We start from the raw sequence: 24150 nt of genomic DNA on the forward strand, positions 1-24150 counted from the left end.
AATGAGACTGGGGAAATAATAATGGGGAGCCAGGAAATGGCAAGGTAGTTAAACCAATACGGTGTATCAGTCTTCATGGTGTAAGACACTAATAACAATCCAAAAATAAATCATCAAGTCGGGCGGAGGGGGGGTGGAATAAATACAATGACAATATTGGGGGAGGAAAGTACCAGGGAAATTAATAGGGCTATTTTATAAGGCCACAAAGAGTCCACAGCGAGTTTTGTAGGAACAAAAACTTGCTTTATTTACAAATACTATTATGTACAGCTCCAGTAGTTCCCACCCTCGTCTTCCTTCATCAGTGCCTATACATAGCAAAACATTGTTAGAGGTCCCCATCCCCTTATCGGGAGAGCTTGACGTTGAATGGGGCAACGATCTTGCTGCTCCTGGTTATGGTGCACTTCCCGCGTTTAGAAAAATCATACTGAGGCGGGTACAAAGTCTCCAGCCCATCAGCAATTCAGCTAGGGCCACTCCAGCTACAATGTGCGGCGTGGTCCTGTAGCAAAGCAAGAAATGAGACAGCTTGTCCAGATTGTTTTAAGGCATCGCTTAAATGTTGCGCCGCAAGCGCCACAAGGCTATTAGAAGCTGGGTGGTATGGAGCAGTATGAATATGTCACAACCCATTTGCTTTCATAAACCCAGGGAACTCCTCACTCATACACCAAGTGCCATTTTTGGTGACAAACACTTTGGGGATGCCCTGCATGCAAAACGATGTACGTAATTTCTCAATGGTAGCCCGGGATGTGGTCGCTGCCATCTTGTGCATCCCTAGCCACTTCAATTGGACGGTAATCAACAAGAGGAACATGGGCGGCACAGTGGTTAGCACTGCTGCCTACAGCGCTGAGGACCCGGGTGCGAATCCCGGCCCTGGTCACTGTCCGTGTGGAGTTTGCACATTCTCCCTGTGTCTGCATGGGTTTCACCCCCAGAACCCAAAGATGTGCAGGGTAGGCGAATTGCCCCATAATTGGAAAAAATAATTGGGTACTCCAAATTTAATTTAAAAAAGCAAACAAGAGGAACACGGATCATTGAAACAGACTCGTAGGTGCATGGAAGCACAGTGGTTAGCACTGTTGCTTCACAGTGCCAGGGTCCCAGGTTCGATTCCAGGCTTGGGTCACTGTCTGTGCGGAGTCTGCACGTTCTCCCAGTGTCTGCGTGGGTTTCCTCCGGGTGCTCACCCGGTATCCTCCCACAAGTTCCAAAAGTTGTGCTATTAGGTGATTTGGACATTCTGAATTCTCCCTCAGTGTACCCGAACGGGCGCTATAGTGTGGCGACTAGAGGATTTTCACAGTAACTTCACTGCAGTGTTAATGTAAGCGTACTTGTGATAATAAAGATTTTTTTTAAAAAGTCGGCATGCAACCGCACCCAAGCCATCCTACCCATTCCCAATGATGTAGGGTCACGGCTGGTGTGAGCTTCTAATCTCTTGGCAATCAACAGTCAGATGTCTTACAACACCTGGTTAGAGTCCAACAGGTTTGTTTCAAATCACTAGCTTTCGGAGCTTTCTGGAGGAAGGAGCAGTGCTCTGAAAGCTAGTGATTTGAAACCAACCTGTTGGACTTGTATGACTTCTTACTGTGCTCACCCCAGTCCAACGCCGGCACCTCCACATCTTAGCATTCAAAGCATCATTGGGCCATTTTCTCAATGTCCTCGTGAAGACCCAGCCACCATAAATAACTTTGTGCCAGCATTTACATCTTCGACAAGCCTGGATGTCCGTTGTAGAGGTCCTTCAAGATCAACTCCTGACCCCACAGCAGGATACAATCCTCCATACTGAACTCTGACAGCTTGGACAAAATTGCCTATAATTCGCCTAGAAGCTGTTGCTGCTTCCCTTCATATAGCACCATGTGCCAAACTTTTGATAGATCCTGTCTGGATCCATTCACAATCCCGGATGCCATGACAGGCAAGGAGTCCATGAAATTCAAAGTTGCAACTACCTCGACCGTCCTGGGAGTTGATGAGGGGCCAGTCGATAAAGGCAAATGGCCCAGTGCGTGGCATTTGGGATGTGACCCCGGCCTATGCTAAAAAGAATATTCAGTCAGCTAATAATAGGGCCCAGTACTGGATCTGCGATTAGGAAAGTGGCGGAATTGCCTTATCCCCTTTGAAAAGTCCGAGCAAAGGTTTATGGTCCGTAATAATAGTGAATTGGCGTCTGTAGACATATTGGTTAAAATGTTTTACAGCAAAGACCTTCTTTCTTGATCTGTGCGTACTTTCATTCCGCTATAGCCAATGGGTGAAGGCGACCGGTCTTTCCCTTCCATTCTCCATCCGCTGGGACACAACGGCCCCAATCCCGTCGGCAGAAGCATCACGTATGATGAGCAACGGCTTGGCGGGATCGTAATGGGTCAATAACCCTGAAGAAGGCAACTGCTTCTTCACCTGCCAAAACGCTTTTTCCTGCAGCTGGCCCCTTGCCCACATGTGATTCTTCTTCAGAGGGAAGTACAAGGGGGCCAATATGGTCTCAAGATTAAAGATAAACATTCTGTAATAGCTAACGAGTCTGAGAAAAGTGCAAAGTTCCTTTGGGTCTGTCGAGGTGGGGGCCTGTTGGATGGCACATATCTTCTCCATGACGATGTGCAAGCCTTCGCGGTCCACCAGATAGCCGAGGTAGACAACCTCCTTTGCATGGACAACGCACTTCGCCCGGGTTAGGCAGGCATCAGTCTCAGAAAACCTTTTCAACAATGCCTCCAGGTTGTCCAAGTGCTCCAGCTGCGGCTCCAGTGACCAGCATGTCATCTAAGTATACCGCCACACATGGCAGTCCATGCAGGATGTTCTCCATCAGGCGCTGAAATATCGCACGGGCGGAAGACACTCCTAAAGGCAACCGCGTATTGATGGTAACATATTTGCGGGAGGCCGGATCCAACTCAAGCTGCAGCTATGCATGGCTTATATCGAGCTTTGTGAACGAAAGCCCACAAGCAGGCTTAGAGTAGAGATCCTCAATGTGGGAAATGGGATAGCAGTCCAACTGCGAAGCCGTGTTCACTGTCAATTTTTAATCTCTGCATAAACTGACCTTTTTGTCCAGTTCCATTACCAGTACCACTGGCGCTGCCCAATCAGCGAACCTTACGGGCTCGATGATACCAAAGGTCTGCAATCGACAGAGCTTGGATTCTACCTTTTCCAGCAAGGCATAGAGGACCGGTTGGGCCCAGAAATACCGTAGTGGGGCTTCCGGGTCTACCTGTTATGCGGGCTAAGGCCCTTTTTATCTTCTTCAGACCACGTTGAAACATCTCAGGATACTTGCCCAACACCTTGCCCTGGCCTCCAGACTGATCCGGAGGATGTGCTACCAACACAGCTGCAGATGGCGCAACCAATCACGGTCCAACAGGCTGGGGCCTTGGCCATTTACCACAATAAATTGGGAGGGGCACCGCCTGGTGCCCATAAACCACCAGGGTCAAAGTAATACCAGCTAGAGACTATTCTCCCGTATAGGTGGCCAGCCTGCCCTGGGTGTCAATTAAATACAAGATCTAAATACATTGCTTAATTCAGTCAAACGTCTTCTTTTCAACCACGGAGTCGGCTGCACCAGTGTCCTAATCTACATTGAGCAAATGCACGTAAACTTGCACTGCAATCTTTCCAGGGGCACTCAGAGCAGCTGCCACGCAAAGCGTTTGGTTCATCCAAGTGGAACGTCCGTGCCCTGGGCTAACGTCTACCTCTTTCGAGGCATCTGGACCTCTGAGTCACTCTCAGCCTACGCTCATGTCGGGGTCGGTGACCATAAGCCCCACAACGAGCAGGCTCCCCTCCTACAGACTCGGGGAAAGTCTCCCACCAGGAAGACTCTTCCTTCAGCCAACGGGTCAGGTCTTTACGCCGCTCGGTTGAGGGCAGCGGTCTGGGACGGAACTCCTGGGCGGGGAGGGCACACTCCAGGGCGTTCACCTCCATCCCCTATATCTCCTGCACCCCTTGCTGTAACGATTTCCCGGGACAGCACAATCTGAATGGCTTGCTGTCGGGTCAAGGAAGGTTCAGCTATGTGTTTCTTCTGCGAGGCCGCTTTGTTAATGCTGCAAAGCAGGTGGTTGTGCAGCAATTCAGATAGGAGAGTGCTGTAATCACAGAATGCCGCAATTTTCTCTAACCTAGGCAAAAACTCTGCGAGAAACTCACCCGGGTCCTTTCTGCGGTGTTAAAATGATACCGCTGTATTATGACGGACGGAGTTGGATTAAAGTGCTGGCCGATCAAGGCTTCAAGGCGACAAGCTATTCGAATGTTTTAGTGTCTGGGGCCGCTGGGTATGCAAGGCTCCATATCACTCCGAGCGTGTGCGTGCCACAGGCAGTGAGCAATAGGACTACCTGGTGGCCGTTCTCCACGATATTGTTGGCACGGAAAAAGTAACGCATCCTCTGTGCATACTGATTCCAATCTTCCAAGCTGGCATCAAACACATCCAAATGTCTGACATGAGGCATGATAAAATAAAATTTCCAACATGTATCCGATAGAGACTGGGAAGTGGCCAAGCAGCGTCTATAGCTATCTAGTTTTATAAGGCCACAAAGAGTCTCAACGACTTTTGTAGTAACGAAAACTTAGTTAATTTACAGTTCCAGTAGTTCCCTACTGGATCTTCCTTCATCGGTACCTTACTGGCCGATTTATACATAGCCAGACATTCTTCGAGAGCCCCTGACCCTTAACGGGGGAGCTTGTATTCTGCAAGGTCCACAGGGTAGTTAATCATTCCCAAAAGACCTGTGCGGGTTAATAATAAATAATAATAATAATAATCACTTATTGTCACAAGTAGGCTTCAATTAAGTCACTGTGAAAAGCCCCAAGGGGCTGGTTTAGCACAAGGCTAAAGAGCTGGCTTTTAAAGCAGACCAAGGCAGGCCAGCAGCACGGTTCCATTCCCGTACCAGCTTCCCCGAACAGACATCGGAATGTGGCGACTAGGGGCTTTTCACAGTAACTTCATTTGAAGCCTACTTGTGACAATAAGCGATTTTCATTTCATTATAACAGGATAGAGGCCTTGGACCTGATGGGTTGCATCCCAGAATACTAAAGTAAGTAACTACAGATATATTGGTTGCACTGGTAGCAATCTTCCAAGAATCCTTAAATTCTGGAGAAGTCCCAGAGGACTGGAAAATGCCAATGTAACACCTTTATTCAAAAAATGAGGGAGACAAAAAGCAAGTAACTATCATTTAGCTTAACCTCTAACACTGGGAAAATGTTAGAGTCCATTATAAAGGTGTAATAGCAGGGCATTTAGAAATGACGAATATAATCAAGCAGAGTCAGCATGGAATCATGAGAGGCAAATCATGCCTGACAAATTATTAGAATTATTTGAGGAGGTAACGAGGATAAAGGGGAACCAGTAGATGCAATATGCTTGGATTGCCAAAAAGCATTCGACAAGATACCGCACAAAAGGCTACTACATAAGATAAGAGTCCATGGTCTTGGGGTAGTATGTTTACATGGACAGAAGATTGGCTAACTGATAGGCGAGAGAGAGTTGGGATAAAAGGAGCTTTTTTAGGATGGCAATCTGTAACTAGTGGAGTGCCACAGGGATCCGTGCTGGGGCCACAATTATTCACAATATATGTTAATGATTTGGGCGAGGGATGTAAATGCATTATTGCCAAGTTTGCGAATTAGACAAAAATAGATGGAAAGGCAAGTGATGAGGACGACACAAAGTCTACAGAAGTATAGACAGGTTAAGTGAGTGGGCAAAGATTTGACAGATGGAATATAATGTGGGAAAATGTGAAGTTATTCACTTTGGTAGGAAAAAGAAAGAAGCTGAATATTATTTAAACAGTGGAAGACGGTAGAAAACTGCAGCACAGAGGCATTTAGGGGTCCTTATGCATTAATCACAAAAAGCTAGCATTCAGATTCAGCAGGTAATTGGGAAGGTAAATAGAATGTTGGACTTTATTTCAAAAGGAATAGAACATAACAATAGATAAGTCCTGATAAAACTATACAAGGCACTCACAAAGAACAGTACAGTACAGGAACAGGCCCTTCGGCCCTCCAAGCCTGCACCGACCAAGCTGCCTGTCTAACCCAAAGGTTTCTACATTTCCGGGGTTTGTATCCCTCTAATCCCACTCCATTTATGTATTTGTCAAGACGCCCCTTAAACGTCACTACCTTCCCTGCATCCACCACATCCACTGACAGCAAGTTCCAGACACTCACTAGCCTCTGTGTAAAAATCTTCCCTCGCTCATCTCCTCTAAACTTTGCGGCTTGCACCTTAAACCTATGTCCCCTAGTAATTGACTCTTCCACCCTGGGAAAAAGCTTTGGACGATCCTCTCTGACCACGCCCCTCATAATTTTGTAGACTTCTATCAGATCCGCCCCTCAACTGCCATCGTTCCAGTGCGAACAAACCGAAATTATCCAACCTCTCTTCATACCAGGCAACATCCTTGTAAATCTCTCCAAAGCCTCCTCATCCTTCTGGTAGTGTGGCAACCAGAATTGAACACTATATTCGAAGTGTGGCCTAACTAAGGTTCTATACAGCTGCAGCATGACTTGCCAATTTTTATACTTCATGCCCCGGCCGATGAAGGCAAGCATGCCGCATGCCTTCTCGACTACCTTATCCACCTGTGTTGCCACTTTGTGACCTGTGGACCTGTACACCCAGATCCCTCTGCCTGTCAATACTCCTAAGGGTTCTGCACTTACTGTATAATTCCCACCTGTATTAGAGCTTCCAAAATGCAGTACCTCACATTTGTCCTGATTAAACTCCATCTGCATTTCTCCGCCCAAGCCTCCAACCGATCTATATCCTGCTATATCCTCCGACAGTCCTCATCGCTATCCACAATTCCACTAATTCCAGCAATTTCCTTCCTCGACTCCTTCGGTACTCTGGGGTAGATCTCATCAGTCCCTGGGGACTTATCTACCTTAATGTATTTGAAGACGCCCAACACCTCCGCCTTTTTGATCAATGTGATCCACAATATATACACATCCTTCCCCAGACTCATCATCCACCAAGTCCTTTTCTTTGGTGAATACTGATGGAAAAGAGTCATTAAGTACCTCATCCATTTGCTCTGGTTCCACACATAGATTCCCTCCCCTGTCCTTGAGTGAGCCAACCCTATCTCTGGCTACCCACTTGCCCTTTATATACATGTGTAAAAAGCCTTGGGATTTTCCTTAATTCTGTTTGCCAATGAATTTCCGTGACCCCTTTTAGCCCTCCCGATTCCTTGCTTAAGTTGCTTCCTACTTTCCTTATATTCCTCACAGGATTTGCCCGTATCCAGCCTTTTAGCCCTTACAAATACTTCCTAGATAAACCACACCTAGAATACTGTGAACAGTTTTAGTCCCCTTATTTAAGGAAAGATATACTGACAACGGAGGCAGTCCAGAGGTTTAAGAGGTTAATCCCGGGTATGGAGGGATTTTCTTATGAGAGGTTGAGTAGATTGGGCCTGTACTCATTGGAATTTATTATAATAGTAATAATAATAATAGTAATAATAATAATAATAGTAATAATAATAATAATAGTAATAATAATAATAATAGTAATAGTAATAGTAATAGTAATAGTAATAGTAATAATAATAATAATAATAATAATAGCTTATGGTCACAAGTAGGCTTCAATGACGTTACTGTGAAAAGCCCCTAGTCGCCACATTCCGGCGCCTGTTCGGGGAGGCCGGTACGGGAATTGAACCCGCGTCGCTGGCATTGTTCTGCATTACAAGCCAGCTGTTAAGCCCACGGTGCTAAACCAGCCCCTTAGAAGAATGAGAGGCGAGTTTATCGAGACATACAGGATTCTCAGAGAGCTTGACAGGGTAGATGCTCAGAGAATGTTTCTTCTTGTGGGCGAGTCTAGGACCAGCGGGCATAATCTCTCAGAGTTAGGGGTCGTTCATTTACGACACAGGTGAGTAGGAATTTCTTCTCTCAGAGGGTAGTAAATCTGTGGATTTGTTAACACAGAGAGCTGTGGAGGCTGGGTCATTATGTTCAAGGCTGAGAAAGACAGATTTGTAATTAAAGGAATCAAGGGTTATGGGGATAAGACGGGAAAGTGGAGTTGAGGATTATCAGATCAGCCATGATCTCATTGAATGGTGCAGCAGACTCAATGGACTGAGTGGCCTACATCTTATAGTCTTCTGATCTACAGGAAGATGGTTGTGGTTGTTGGAAGTTAATCATCTCAGTCCCAGGACATCACTGAAGGAATTCCTGAGGGCCAGGCTAAAACACCTTCAGTTGTTTCACCAATGACCTTCCTTCCATCATATGGTCAGAAGTGTGGTTGTTGACTGATGATCACACGATGTTCAGCACCATTCACAACTCCTTAGATGCTGAAGCAGTCCGTAACCATATGCAGAAAGACCTGGACAACATTAAGTCCTTGAGCTGTTGAGCCATTTGCCCCACACATGTGCCAGGCAGTGACCATCTCCAACAGGGTAGAATGCAACCATGTCTGCTGAATCCCCCACTATCAACACCCTATTGACCAGAAACCGAACTAAACCAACCAGATAAATACTGTGCCTATCTGCAGGAGAATGCCATATTCTGGGAATTCTGTGGAGTGTAACTCACTTCCTGACTTCCCAAAGACTGTCACTGGCACAAGTCAGTACGGTGAAAGAATACTCTCGACTTGCTTGGATGAGTCCAGCTCCAATATGCAAGCAGCTCAACACCATTCAGCACAAAGCAGTTTGCTTGATTGGCACCCCATCCACGAACTTCAACATTCACTCCCTCCACCACCAACATTCATTGGCAGCAGTGTGTACCATCTACAAGATACACTGCAGCAATTTGCTAAGGCTCCTTCAACAGCACTTCCATAACTGCGATTTCAACCACCTCCGAAAACAAGGGTTGCAGATGCATGGGAACATCAGCACCTGCAAGTTTCCCTCCAAACCACACACCAAGATGACTTGGAAATATATCGCCGTTCCTTCACGGTCGCTGGGTCAAAATCCTGGCATTCCTTTCCTAACAGCACTATGTGTGCACCTACACCACATGGACTGCAGCCGTTCAAGAAGGCAGCTAACCACCTTCTCAAGGGCAATAAACGCTGGCCAAGCCAGCAAAGTCCACATCCTGTGAAAACAAATTTAAGAAGTGAGCAGTTCCACTTATATTGCTGTTACCCGATCAAGCATTCTGTTTATGTCGATATTTATATATAATGTAACATTGGGGGTTTACACTGGGAGTCAGATTGAGTTCAATATAACCTCATGACCTCAATGTTACATTGGTTTCTAATTGTATACATAAATGAAGTAGAAAAGATTCAATCTGTATATTGCTTTAAAATGCACTCACTTTAAAGCAATGCACAGACTGAATCTTTTCTACTTAAATTTACATATACAATTAGAAGCTAGTGTGATCGAGAGTTTAGTTTAGCTTACAAATCATGTTAACAGCAACAATGGAAAGGCCCTGTTATGTAGTCTAGTGGTTATCCTTTATAAACAAATACATTATAAAGTGTTATTTCATTCAGTCACACTGCAAATGAATTAAGACAGTCATTTTGACCATGAACAGTCAAGTTTAGGATAATCAGAAGCGAAATATTTCAAATGCTGGAAGTTTTAAATAAAGCTAGAAATACGCAGCTGGTCTGGCAGCATCTGTGAAAGAAATGGAGTTGTCTTGGGTCTGTTTATCAGAACTCTGACAAAGGTCACAGATCTGAAACATTAGCTCTTTCTTACTCCACAGATGCGGCCAGACCAGATATTCCCAGCGTTTTCTGCTTTTATTTCAGATAATCAGGTTCTGCCATACAACTATTAAGTTCACTACATGCCTATAATCTACAAGCATTCTCATAATTACCTGGTACCCTGGTGCTTCTGTATGTCTCTGTATTTTTGATAGCAGCTTGACACTGCATAGGGTTGTATCTCATAAATAGCGTCACAGTCTTCAATATTGGAAGAACTTTTCCAATCAAAATTGGCACTGATGTTTTCATATTTAGGAGAGAGAGACTGTGGCTCAATCAGTTGTGTTTTAGAATTCGGTGGATATTCTTTATGCAGGTCAGTAAGAGATTCCTGTTCAGCAGGAAAGTTATTTGGAAAATCAGAGGAGCTTTTGAGTATACGGTCTTTCTTTGCATTTTGGTTGTAGGAATCCACAGAATGCGCTTTCACAGGTTTATTCTTTTGATTGCCTTTCAGAGACTCTGGAATGTAGTGATTATTGTCTTTATTTTCCACAGATGGAAGTCCATCTGGTGCACTGTCTAGTGAATAGCTACCTTTTGTCAAAAATTTCTGAAAATCAGTTTTCATTTTAGCAGAGAGTTTTAAACCAAGAATCCTCTTAAGTGAATTTTTCTTTGAAGGCTCTTTTGGTGACCTTTCCAGTTTTTCAGAATCAGCAGATGACAAGGATTTAGCTCTTGGTTTTGTGATCTTAGCTTCATTATTTTGTGAAGTACTTGCTAGTGTCACACTGTTGGGAGTCCCCAGAAAAGGCAAAATAGGATGTGGCAATTTCCATATAGGTTTCTCACTCAGATAAATTGCTTTGTGTTCATTACTATTAGTCTCTCTGCTGGATAAGCTGCCAAGTCCTTGTTCGGAATCATTTTCCATTGAACCACTTGCACCCATGTCATTGCCTATTGACAAATCCCTCTTAACTATAACAGATGCAGGCAGGCTGTGACGCTGTGGCTTTTCTGGAACAGTCTTTGGAGAAATGTCCGACTTAGTGGACATTTCTTCATTGCTAGTTACTCTCTCAAAATCTGAACCAGTCTCATTTTTTAATGCAGGCACTTTTGGATCATATGACAAACCGAGGTACTTGGGCAAACTCATGGAGAGAGAACTACTTCTAATAAAACTGCCCTTGTTGTCTGCTGGCAATGTTCTGTTACTGCTTTCCAAATTTTTCTTTATTTGTTCTATTTTACTTCTATTTTGCAAGTCTGAAGTGATTTTGATTTTGGAGGCAGCATCCAGAACTGGCTTTTTGGTGGACAAGACACTTTGATTACAATAATCTTTTGCCTGATTTGGCTCAGTAATATTACCTAGTAAGAATGCATTATGCATCTTGACAGTCTGATATGAACTTTCATTGTTACACCTAGAGACACCACTAGCATCGATAGAACCAAATGACTCCTTGAAATCTACAATAGTTCCACCTGGAGCCTTGAAGTGAGAATCATTGCATTTCACACTTGGATCCACAGCATCTTCCGCACTGTTGTCTATACAGTTTTGCCTGCTGAGACCAATTAAGCGTGCTTTCTTTGGTTTTGGCATAGGAGCTGGTTTGGTGCAAGGCACTGAAGTGGATGTTGAAGTGGCAAGTAAAGATTTAGTATCCTGAATGGTCAATTTCGCTTTCGGCTGACTGTTAGTCACCCTCTCTTTGTGATCAATGCCAGTAGAGTCGCAATTCTTTCCATTTCTCATCACTTTTTCTGATTGATCAGCATCATTTTTAACCTCATGGTCTTTCTTCCCATCAATAATTGGCTCTCCTGGATTTCTTTTACAATTTCTTATATTTTGAAAGGTTTGGTCAGTATTAAATAGTTCACTTTGTCCATTGTTGAAACTGTGCAATTTGACATCTGCATCACAATACACATCTTTTTGTTTTGGAAGATAATTGTTTGGCGATACAACCTGAGTTAGGACATCTTTAAATTTCTGCTCTGGGAAACCAGTTTTGCTAATTGTCTGGTACCTGTTAACTGTTTTGCCACACGGAGTTTCTGGCCTGTGCTGTATCCTTGAGGAATAATGTGTTTGGTCACATTTCTTGTTCTTTTCCAAAGCCTCCAGTTTGGACAAATGGTCAACAACAATGTGTGTTTTATATGTATTTTCACCATTTATGTATTTATATTCATTTTCAGTTTTACATGAGCAGTTTGATTTAATGCAATGAGGAGTCAATTCATAGCCTCTCTTTTGCATTCCGTCACCAAAATCTTGGCAAGCTGGACACTTCACATTTTCACTCACTTCTCGCTTAAATCCCTCTGAGCATTTATTATTTCGTAGTGGTGTTGGCTTTACTTCAGCCACAGGTGTAATTTTTGACAATGTTGGTTTTGGTGCTAATGCTGGTTTTGGTCCTCTGTGTGTTGACAATGGTTCAAATCTGATGATGTCAGGTTTTGGTGCAACTGGAGGAGGAGGTGGCTTCTTTCCCAAAACAAATCGGGGTTTAGGGGCCACTGGTGGCTTCTTAATTTCTATGGGAAAAAGACACACATTAAAAAAAAACTTGTATTTCTATAGTTTAGATGAGACATAAACGGACAACAAATGGCTTTTTAAATTAGCATATTGCTAAATATATGGACTAAGTTACAGCACAAACATGCATATTACTGAAACAATTACAGTAACTTGAAATATGATGGTATGATATTGGAACAATGGCACTGTTTTGTGACATAGAAAACTAGTGACAGCCAACTTCCAATTGCAGCGCAAGTGGACATGGAATCCCTCCAGAATCCCGACAGTGCAGGAGGCCATTCGTCCCATCGAGTCTGCACCGAATGAATACTCTACCCATTTACACTCCCCCATCTACCCACCCTATCCCCATAACTCTGAACCTGGACATTAAGGGGCAATTTAGCATGGCCAATCCATCTAACCTGCACATCTTTGGATTGTGGGAGGAAATTGGAGCACCCTGTCAAAACCCACGCAGCCAGGGAGAGAATGTAAAAACTCCACACAGACAGAGACCGGAATTGAACCTGGGACCCTTGCGCTGTGAGGCAGCAATGCTAACCGCTGTGGCGTCCTCTTGATTCTCTTACATCTTGTAAGACAGAATCAGGGAGAAGGATGAAACAGAGCTAGGATGCAAGTTAATTAGAGACCAAACACGTAGGGAATGGAGAGAAAGCACAATCACACAAAGGCAAGAGAAAGTAAATGACTAAACATGGTAACAAGGATGTGTATTAATCAGAGCACACAGGGCGAGAGCGAAACCAGGGATGTTATGGAGAGGGCAGGAAGAGGAGATAGAGTTGATGGAGGACAAGTGAATAAGATGGCTAAAAGAACATATGGATTTATTATAAATACAGACATAAAGGTAAATATACAATGGTAGAGTTCTATAAATCAATGATTAAGCTTTAGTTGGTGAATCACAGACAATTCTCGGCATCACACTACAGGAAAGACGCAAGTGCCTTAAGAGTACAGACGAAGTTTACTAGAATGTTATCAAATGAGGGATTTCAAATATGAGGAAATGTTTCAGAAGTTAAGTCTGTTCTCTTTAGAAGGTAAAGTTGAGAGGTGACCCTCATTAAGGTTTTCCATATGATGAGGGGATTTGATGGAGTAGAAAAAGAAAAACTGATGGTTGGGTCAATAACTAGATTTCCCAGATATAAAATCATTGGCAAAATATTCAGACAGGCGATAAGGAGAAATGTATCCAATGAGAGCGCTCTCAGGATCTGAAAGACTCTACATGAAAAATTGATGGAAGCCGATTCTAAAGGAAGTTGGAGAAGCAGTTGAATATCAGAAACTTCCAGGGTTACAGCCAAAAGGTATGTGGCCAAGTATCAATATTCTTTCAAACAGCTAGAAAGCCAGAACAGATATAAGTAGGCCTTGTGACCTATCCAATGACAGCCTATAATAGATATTTACAAACATGGGGGGGGGGGGGGGGGGAAGCAGATAAACTAGAGCTAGACAAAGCATACAAATCAAATGCACGTGTCAGATCAGACAATTGTGCACTTCAGTCAGACAAGACATAGATACGAGAAAGAATAATCAAGATGTGACCACTCAATGGCAGTGGATAAACCTCAGTAATTAAATCTTTGATACTCAGAATATGAATCAAACATCAGGCAGACATTTTTTCGTACATCATTCTCAAAGGCATTTATGATGACGAACAACTTTCTGATCTACAAGTATCAACTACATAATTGTCAAAAGGAAAATGTGGCCATGTTATCATAAGAATTGAAATATACAGTAACACAAAGTATCTACTTCCAGGTGCCAATAAAAGTTCATGAACATGGAACATCAATTGCACTCAGGTAGCAATCTAAAAACATAAACGAACATCACAGGAACTTACACAGCAGCCAAAACTATTCATCGTAGCAACAACTGCGGAAAAAGAAAGTAAGATTAACAAATGTCGATGTTTCACAGGTTTAAAAAAAGCTTAGTATTTACAAGTGTGGTTGATTTTTGTAACGTAAGCAGTGATTGGAATACCAACCAACTGCAAATTAAGTTGAAAACCAGTTTCCCTACAGAAATAAAATATTGCCATCCAAGATTTTACACTGAAACTTTAAGCCTTAGAAATTACATATCATAGAATCATGGAATCCCTACAGTACAGAAGAGGCCATTCAACCCATCACACCACCGACCCTCCGAAAGAGAACCCCATCCAGGCCCACTCCCCCGCAACCCCATCTAAATTTCTGGACACGAAAGGCAATTTCGCTTGGCCAATCCACTCAAGTATACAGATTTTTGCTGCATACAAAGCACACAGAGTAAATTATTATTCTATATTTAACTTATTGGCTGTACAGGGAACTGTTACCTCAAAGTAATATTCACTGTTACCTCAAAGCCATATTCATGATATTGTGGATAAACCGTGAATGAGAAGGCAACGAGCAAAAACCAGGTGTTCCCCACAAAGAGGTAGCTTTAAACAAAAATGAGTTATCAAGAGCACTCTCAATCACTTCCGAGCAACCAGTTAAAATATGATACTGTACGCTGATACTTTTCTCAAGTGCAAGTTAAAAATTTAACAGACTGACAGCTTACATATTATTGTTTATGCAAAATTTAAATTTATATGCCCAAATCTAGCTCATTTCCTGAAGCTACATCTTCTACACAATTTTATTAACTACCTTTATTAAACAAATTTCAAACCAAAAGATTAGGGTCATTCATAATAGAAAATAGGTAAATGCTCGAAATGAAATGAGAATCTATGTTGGAATTGTGCAATAGGTCCGTCAAGATTTAATGTTCTGATGAACAGTAACTGACTAACTAATTGTGCATTTCCAATATTTTCTAGTTTATTTAAAGTTATAGTGTTGGTATATTAATCACTGACCAAGTCTCATCGAGATGACTGAGGAAATTAAAGCTATAAAGAAGCTTTAAAGAAATTGGCTGTTTCCTTTAGAAAAAAGAACAGTGATAATCTAGTTGAAATTTAACATTATGAAGAGAATTGACAAAATCGATTCATAATAGTTGCTCAAAAAACAAGAAACACAAATTAAACATTCTGAATTAACAGCAGGAAGAGAAGAATCTGGAACTACTGTACCTAAAGAGCATCAAGAGTTGTGAAAAGTTACCAGTCATTCAAGCAGAAAAGCATGAACAGGTTCAAAAGCCAATTTAGAGAGAAATGATTCAGGGACATTGTGAGAAAGTAGCCAAATTGGATTTTTATCAATTGCATTCCTAGAAAGCCGCATTGGAATATTTAACTCTTAAATTGACAAGCTGCTTCCTGACCACGAACAAAAAGTTAATTTCTGCTGTTTTGTCACCTTTGCGCTAATGTCAAAGGATTTTGTTGAAATTCTATGATGTATTTTGGGTTCCATGGGTGCTGATCACTTTGTTTCACCATACCCAGGTGATCATTCTTACACATGGCAAACTACAAGACAAACAGGGCCAATCCTGTCCATACCGGAGTTATTGGATAGAAATCAGAAGGAGCGACTCCAACCAATTTGCTATTTCATTTCCAAGAAGTCCAAAACTAACCTGTCGTAGTCCTTCCACTGACCAGCCGGATCAGCGGGTAATCAAAAAACAGAAACAAAAAAATGAAACCTTCCCAGTCTTCCTGGCATAGTTTACTATCTTACCCGTTCAAGCTATTAGAGAAATGCTAAAGGAATTTCATGCTGGATCAGCAGATAAGCAAAACACAAAGAATTAATCATTACCATCCTCACCAGCAGCACTACTCAGTCTATAATGCATATTGAAAACAACGACTTTTTAAGATGAGTCTTTTTTTGTAATTCAAGATCCTCAATTCAACCCTTTATTCGTTCAAATCTGTTTCGGGGCTTTCAGTGAGATTTGAGATTAAGAATTGCCCCTCAGAGCAGACAAAGCTCTGAAGAATGGGTATCAGTGTCAGCTCCAACCAGGCGTTAAACCTGGTGGTCACAGCAAAAGGAAGGAAGCATCTGAAGTTTGAGGGTCAATAGCTAGACAATTACAAGTGCCAAAGACACATCTGCTCTCTGAAAAATTAAAACAATTAGTACTTTAGTGCAGCCACTGAAAAATCACAAGAATTCCCAAGCAATACCCATAGTTGTTAAAGAGTTTCAAAATACAAACCAGATCCCACACACACAAAAGGAACAATGTAATTCAAAGCTAAAGAAATCAAGACTTTAAGTTACAAAATGCTGGCTATAGAAACCCCCGTAATTTAGTGCCATTGCAATATATCTAATCATTTTTACAATTCAATTTCCTTTAAAATACTAATCTCAATAATTGTACCGATATTGACAATGGCACATCAATAAACTTCTCCGATTAACTTGGATCGCACTGCAGTCTTGTAAGTGGTAAAGTTATTAAAGAAAACCCTTATTTTGCATCAATTACTCCAAGAAAACTTTGAGATCCCGAACCTCTGAACAGGGGAAAAAAGGGCAACGTTATTTTCCTTACATAATCCAGTCAAAAGGTGTAAACTGGATACGAGAATGTACGTGACACTGACACAAAAGGATTATGTGCAGTCGATGTCGGTTGGAATGTACTGCGCTGCCTGCCGAAGCCTCCGAAAAGCAAGCTTGGACAGAGCTGATGCCCTCAAAAGGAGAAAGGCGACAGATGGGAAGTGGTGTGGTCAATGGGAAGATGCAAATCAATCATCCGTTACACCTCCTTGCAACCCTTATCCCAGAGGAAATATCTGCAGGTCAAAGTCGAGCTTTGGGAGAGCCCGATCATCAAAGTGATCGAACAAACCGTCAACATTACAAGCTTGCAACAGTTAAAAAAAAAAAGAGGAAAAAAAACTTCAATTTATCCTGTCAAAGATAATGAAAGATAATAAAGATAATCATGGATTGAAATATTTGTTTGGGGGGGGGGGGGGGGGGGGTGAGAAGGAAGAGTTTCCTTGACCAAGAGATTTTCTGTCGCTTTACCAGATAACTCTCAGCGTGAACAACAACAATCTAATGTGTGGAGGGGGTGGAGGCGCTCAGAGGAAACCTGACCCAGCAGCTTCTGTACATAAAGACAATCAGGGAGCCGGGAGCAGTGAAGCCTCTGAAATCACGGCACCTTCACTCCGGACTGAGGGAAGCAGCAACTCGACGGCTGCAAACACGGACGCAAAGTCCGGAGCCCCCGATCGAAAACCGGACCGGCGGAAAGTTGGCGGAACGAACTCACCTGCGCTCATACTGTGTGAGGGGAGGACGCCGTGCGCTCTTCTAGCGCCCCATCTCCGGCTCTACGGACTTCTTTCGAACAAACACCTCACCACGACAGAGTTTGGGGAGCGGACTGTATAGTAATAAAGTTTATAGATCACGTGGAGGTGTTTTTCCCCCACCCGAGGTGAACGCTCTGGCTCTCCACCTCCGCCTGGCTCGAGCCTCTGCTCGTTCTTGCGCACGGGCACACACGTACGTGCGCGCCCTACAGATCAACCGCTAACCCTTGCAGGGCGCGCGCACGGTCCTCTTGACGACACAGCCCCAGCGCGCACGCTCTCCTCCTGACGTCACCGCCCCAGTGCGCAAAAGCCGAAAGCAGCACATTGCGTTTGGGTCTCCTCCCCCCCCCCCTTTCTGTGTCATCGCTTCGAAGCTTCACGGGATATCTGTAGTTCTTTCGGGCTCCTCTCTCCGCACGGTTCCCGGGGTTCAGCCGGTCAGCTGGACTACAATTCCCACAGTCCGAGCGCGGTTCTCCCCGGCGCCGTCTCCATTCACTTCAATGGCGGATGGTGAAGGGTTTGATGAGGAGCTAGTGCTGGAAGTAAGTGTTACTACTCTGTCAGGAAGAATAGAAAAGTACTGTATTATCTGCATGGAGAGAGATTACAGAGGGATCTGTGTGTCTTGGACATGAATCACAAAACGTTAATCTGCAAGTACAGCAAGGAATTAGGAAGACTTGTTATTACATTCCATATAAAAGTAGAGCAGTTTTACCACAGTTGTACAGGGTTTACATCTGTTTACAGTTTTGGTCTCTTTACTTAAGAAAATATGTTATTGCATTAGAAGCAGCGAAGCGAAGGTCACTGAGCTGATTCCTGGGATGAATGAATTATTTTATGAGCAAAGGTTGGACATGCTGGGTCTATATCCATTGGAATTTAGAAAAATGAAAAGTGAACTTATTGAGACGTATAAGTTTCTTGACAAAGTGGATGCTGAGAGGATATTTCTTCTCATGGGTAATCTAAACTAAGGGACACAGTTTAAAAATAAGAGGGCTTCCAGTAACACACCAGGCCAAATTCTCTTCGAGGGTTGTGAGTGTGTGGAACACTCTTTCCCCAAAGCATGGTGGAGGCAGGTTTATTGAAAATCTTTTAAGATAGAGATAGATATATTCTTGACTAACAAAGGAATCAAAGTGGTTAAGGGTCAGCAGTATAGTGGAATTGAGGCTGCAATCAATTCAGCCATAATTTATCAGATGGTGGATCAGGCGTGAGGGACCAAATGGCCTACTGCTCCTTTTTCATGTGGACCTTGCTTTATTTTGTCTTTGCTTTATCGTCCAAATGATAGCTGTTAATTCAAATTCTTGGGCTGCTGTACAATATCCTAACTTACCAAAATGATAGCTTTGATTCATCTGATCTGTCAACTTGTTTAGTCTGATGGTTATTTCATTTACTTGTAAACTGTGTCACAATGTATGAACATGTCAGTTCAACTGATAGTGTGAGGAGTTCAGTTACTACACACTTTTCATTCTACTCATGAGTTTTGCTGAACTCTTGTAAGCCAAACATAACTCACTAATTATATTAAAAACAGATTTTATGTCCATTTTAAAGCACAGAATTTGTTAGCTTTTGTTTTAAAAAATCAATGCAAAACATTAGAGCCGCCAACATCTAGAAAGCTAGTAAAAATTAATCTATAACTTCAGCTTCTGAAGTTGAAAATGGAAGTTTCATGGACATCACTATTGTGGTCTCAATGGCAATTCTAAACAAAACTTGCGATTATATAAACATCATGAAACCCAAGATGCTTCACAGGAATGTTAATCTGGCAAAGGAGCCAATGGTGAAATTAAATAAAACCTTTTTATGCAGTGAGTGGTTAGGATCTGCAAAGCAGTATCTGTGAGTGTGGTGTAGGCTGATACAGTCGGTGCATTCAAAACAAAATTGCGTAAGTACCCGAAGAGAGAAATTTCTCTCTATGTTCTTGAAGAGAGCTGGCATGGAGCTTTGACAAAGAGTCATCGGACTCGAAATGTTAGCTCTTTTCTCTCCCTACAGACGCTGCCAGACTTGCTGAGATTTTCCAGCATTTTCTCTTTTGTCTTTGACAAAGAGTCATCGGACTCGAAATGTCAGCTCTTTTCTCTCCCTATAGATGCTGCCAGGCATGGACATAATGGGCTGAATTCCCTCCTCTGTGCTGTACCCGTTATTTGAAACTTAGCCACACAAAGAGATTTTAGAACAAATGACAAAAGCTTGGCTAAGAGGTAGATTTTAACAAACATCTTCAAGGTAAAGAAAGTGATGGACAGCATTGCAGAGGGAGATCCTGAGTTAAGATCCTAGGCAGCAAAAGGCATGGCTGCCACTGATAGAGCATTTAAAATTGCAATATGCTAGAGACCAGAATTGGAGGAACTCCCAAGGTCTCACAGGTTTGGAGGAAGTTACGAGATGGGAAGGGTGATGCTATCTCGGGATTTGAAGACCAGGATTAGAATTTTAAAATCAAGGCATTGCTGGAATGGGTGCTAATGCACGTCAGCAAATAAAGTGGTGATGAGTGAATGGACTTGGTGAGAGTTAGGCCAAAGCTTTTTGCACGAGCTGAAGTCGATTTCAGCGGGAGCGGTGCGCAAGTGATTTCTGGGAGGTAAGTTTCTCCTTTTAAAAACACTTACCTTCACAGGAGCAGGCCAGTCGATTTCAGCGGGGGCGGTGCGCAAGTGATTTCTGGGAGGTAAGTTTCTCCTTTAAAAACACTTGCCTTCACAGGAGCAGGCCAGTCGATTTCAGCGGGGGCGGTGCGCAAGTGATTTCTGGGAGGTAAGTTTCTCCTTTAAAAACACTTGCCTTCACAGGAGCAGGCCAGTCGATTTCAGCGGGAGCGGTGCGCAAGTGATTTCTGGGAGGTAAGTTTCTCCTTTAAAAACACTTGCCTTCACAGGAGCAGGCCAGTCGATTTCAGCGGGGGCGGTGCGCAAGTGATTTCTGGGAGGTAAGTTTCTCCTTTAAAAACACTTGCCTTCACAGGAGCAGGCCAGTCGATTTCAGCGGGAGCGGTGCGCAAGTGATTTCTGGGAGGTAAGTTTCTCCTTTAAAAAAAAAAAAACACTTCTTTTCTGTTTTATTTTTTTCGACCCACGGACTTCTGGGAAGACCCCCCCCCCCCCAAACCAATAAATTCTGGTGGAGAGGAAACCCGAGACACTACACGTGTAGTGTCTCCCACCCGCCCTCCTCCTCTAACCTAATAATAAGACCCATTGGTGTGAGGTAAGTGCCATATTATATTATTAATGGCATTATTATATTATATTATTAGCATTGCGCAGGTCAAGGAGACACAGCCGGAGTGAGAGAGATACAGACAGTGAGAATTTGCTAGTTTGGTGCAGTAAGGTAACCAGGAAGGGTAAGTGGTTAATCTAATTGTGCTGTTTTTCAGTTAAAAGTACAGGGTAGTGTCTGATTGGCTGAAGCTGCCCCCACCATAAACTTAAATTAAACTAATTAATTAATTAGTGTTGGCTGGTCAGGTGATGTGCTTGAGCTGCTTGATGTGGGAGCTGGCAGATCCCATTGCGAGCTGCAGCGACCACATCTGCAGTAAGTGTTGACTGCTCGAAGAGCTCCGGCTCGGAGTTGATGAGCTGGAGTCTGAGCTTCAAACACTGAGGCACATCCGGGAGGGGGAGACTTACCTGGACACTGTGTTTCAGGAGGCAGTCACACCTGTCAGAGTAAGTATTTTAAATCCTGCTAGTGGCCAGGGACAGCAGGGTGTGACTGCAAGTCAGGCAGGTAAAGGGAACCAGCAGTCAGGAACTCAGGAGCCTCAGCCCTTGACTCTGTCCAACAGGTATGAGGCACTTGCTCCCTGTGTGGATGGCGAACAGGGTTGCAGGAAGGATGAGTCAGCTGACCAAGGCACCATGGTTCAGCAGGCCATTCAAGGGGAGGGAGTAAATAGGCAAGTTGTAGTTGTAGGGGATTCTATTATCAGGGGGATAGATAGTATCCTTTGTGAGCAGGATAAAGAGTCCCGCATGGTATGTTGCCTGCCCGGTGCTAGGGTGCGGGACAACTCTGACCGGCTTGAAAGGATACTGGTGAGGGAGGGGGAGGATCCAGTTGTTGTGGTCCATGTCGGTACCAACAACATAGGCAAGTCTAGGAAAGAGGACCTGTTTAGAGATTATAAAGAGCTAGGATTCAAATTTAAAAACAGGTCCTCAAGGGTCATAATCTCCGGATTACTGCCTGAGCCACGTGCAAATTGGCATAGGGAGGCAAGAATAAGGGAAGTTAACACGTGGCTGAAAGAGTGGTGTGGGAATGAGGGGTTCCTTTTCATGGGACACTGGCATCAGTTTTGGGACAGGGGGGACCTATACCGTTGGGATGGTCTCCACCTGAACCGAGCTGGGACCAGTGTTCTGGCGAAAAGAGTAAATAGGATGGTCAATAGGACGGACTTTAAACTAAAGATTGGGGAGGAAGGGAAAGTCAGGGAACCAAGAGGTGAAGTAATCAGTGGGAAGCGTAGCTGCTTAGGAATACAAAAAAGCATGAAAAGACAGAACTCAGGAGAGGTTACAATAGTCCCCATCCCACAAAATATGACACAGTATGGAAAGGCTCAGTAAACCATGGTCCACCACACTAAGAAAACAAAAAGGGACGGTCAATAGAGAATTAAAGGTGCTATATTTAAATGCGCGCAGTGTACGGAACAAGGTAGATGAGCTTGTGGCCCAGATTGTGACTGGCAGGTATGATGTGGTAGGCATCACAGAGACGTGGTTGCAGGGGGTTCAGGACTGGCATTTAAACATCCAGGGATTCACAACCTATCGAAAAGACAGAGAGGTGGGCAGAGGGGGCGGGGTTGCCTTGTTAATTAGGAATGAAATTAAATCAATAGCACTAAACGACATAGGGTCAGATGATGTGGAGTCTGTGTGGGTAGAGTTGAGTAACCACAAAGGCAAAAAACCACAATGGGAGTTATGTACAGGCCCCCTAACAGTGGTCAGGACCAGGGGCACAAGATGCACCACGAAATAGAAAGTGCATGTCAGAAAGGCAAGGTCACAGTGATCATGGGGGACTTTAATATGCAGGTGGACTGGGTAAATAATTCTGCCAGTGGACCCAAGGAAAGGGAATTCATTGAATGTTTACAGGAGGGCTTTTTGGAACAGCTTGTGATGGAGCCCACGAGGGAACAGGCCATTCTGGACTTAGTGTTATGTAATGAGCCAGACTTGATTAAAGATCTTAAAGTAAGGGAGCACTTAGGAGGCAGTGATCATAATCTGGTCGAATTCAATCTCCAATTTGAAAGAAAGAAGGTAGAATCAGATGTAAAGGTGTTACAGTTAAATAAAGGTAACTACAGGGGCATGAGGGAGGAACTGACGAAAATCGACTGGAAGCAGAGCCTAGTGGGAAAGACAGTAAAACAGCAATGGCAGGAGTTTCTGGGAGTAATTGAGGACACAGTACAGAGGTTCATCCCAAAGAAAAGAAAGGTTATCAGAGGGGGGATTAGGCAGCCATGGCTGACAAAGGAAGTTAGGGAATGCATCAAAGCAAAAGAGAAAGCCTATAATGTGGCAAAGAGTAGTGGGAAGTCAGAAGATTGGGAAGGCTACAAAAACAAACAGAGGATAACAAAGAGAGAAATAAGGAAAGAGAGGGTCAAATTTGAAGGTAGGCTAGCCAGTAACATTAGGAATGATAGTAAAAATTTATTTCTTTAAATACATTAAAAACAAACGGGAGGCAAAAGTTGACATTGGACGCTCCAAAATGACGCTGGTAATTTTGTGATGGGAGACAAGGAAATAGCCGAGGAACTGAATAAGTACTTTGCGTCAGTCTTCACAGTAGAAGACGTGTAATATCCCAACAATTCCGGAGAGTCAGGGGACAGAGTTGAATATGGTAGCCATCACAAAGGAGAAAGTGCTAGAGAAACTAAGAGGTTTAAAAATTGATAAATCTCCGGGCCCAGATGGGCTACATCCTAAAGGAGATAGCTGAAGAAATAGTGGAGGCGTTGGTGATGATGTTTCAACAGTCACTGGAGTCAGGGAAAAGTTCCAGAGGATTGGAAAATCGCTGTTGTAACCCCCCTGTTCAAGAAGGGAACAAGGAAAAAGATGGAAAATTATAGGCCAATTAGCCTAACCTCGGTTGTTGGCAAGATTCTAGAATCCATTGTTAAGGATGAGATTTCTAAATTCTTGGAAGTGCAGGGTCGGATTAGGACAAGTCAGCATGGATTTAGTAAGGGGAGGTCTTGCCTGACAAACCTGTTAGAGTTCTTTGAAGAGATAACAAATAGGTTAGACCAAGGAGAGCCAATGGATGTTATCTATCTTGACTTCCAAAAGGCCTTCGATAAGGTGCCTCACGGGAGACTGCTGAGTAAAATAAGGGCCCATGGTATTCGAGGCAAGGTACTAACATGGATTGACGATTGGCTGTCAGGCAGAAGGCAGAGAGTTGGGATAAAAG

At 43.4% G+C, this 24150-nt stretch overlaps 2 protein-coding genes across 7 annotated transcripts in view; one reads left to right on the forward strand and one right to left on the reverse strand.

Annotated features, from left to right (window-relative positions):
* fgd6 (FYVE, RhoGEF and PH domain containing 6) overlaps positions 1-17831 on the reverse strand; it is a 312715-nt gene extending 294884 nt beyond the window's left edge. For 2 of the 3 annotated variants that reach the window (XM_072471885.1, XM_072471884.1), the window contains exons 1-2: positions 17598-17828; positions 9964-12355 (exon numbers count right to left, since the gene is read on the reverse strand). In XM_072471885.1, the coding sequence (XP_072327986.1) occupies positions 9964-12355; positions 17598-17607 (2402 nt within the window). In that variant the 5' untranslated portion in view covers positions 17608-17828. Of the gene's footprint in view, positions 1-9963; positions 12356-17597 lie in introns of all 3 variants that reach the window. The other variant, XM_072471886.1, reaches the window with a different exon arrangement.
* Positions 17832-17993: 162 nt separating this feature from the next.
* vezt (vezatin, adherens junctions transmembrane protein) overlaps positions 17994-24150 on the forward strand; it is a 187500-nt gene continuing 181343 nt past the window's right edge. For 3 of the 4 annotated variants that reach the window (XM_072471890.1, XM_072471887.1, XM_072471891.1), the window contains exon 1: positions 18063-18188. In XM_072471890.1, the coding sequence (XP_072327991.1) occupies positions 18147-18188 (42 nt within the window). In that variant the 5' untranslated portion in view covers positions 18063-18146. Of the gene's footprint in view, positions 18189-24150 lie in introns of all 4 variants that reach the window. The other variant, XM_072471888.1, reaches the window with a different exon arrangement.

This window comes from Scyliorhinus torazame, chromosome 13 (assembly GCF_047496885.1).
Source record: "Scyliorhinus torazame isolate Kashiwa2021f chromosome 13, sScyTor2.1, whole genome shotgun sequence".
In the NCBI taxonomy this organism is placed as follows: domain Eukaryota; kingdom Metazoa; phylum Chordata; class Chondrichthyes; order Carcharhiniformes; family Scyliorhinidae; genus Scyliorhinus; species Scyliorhinus torazame.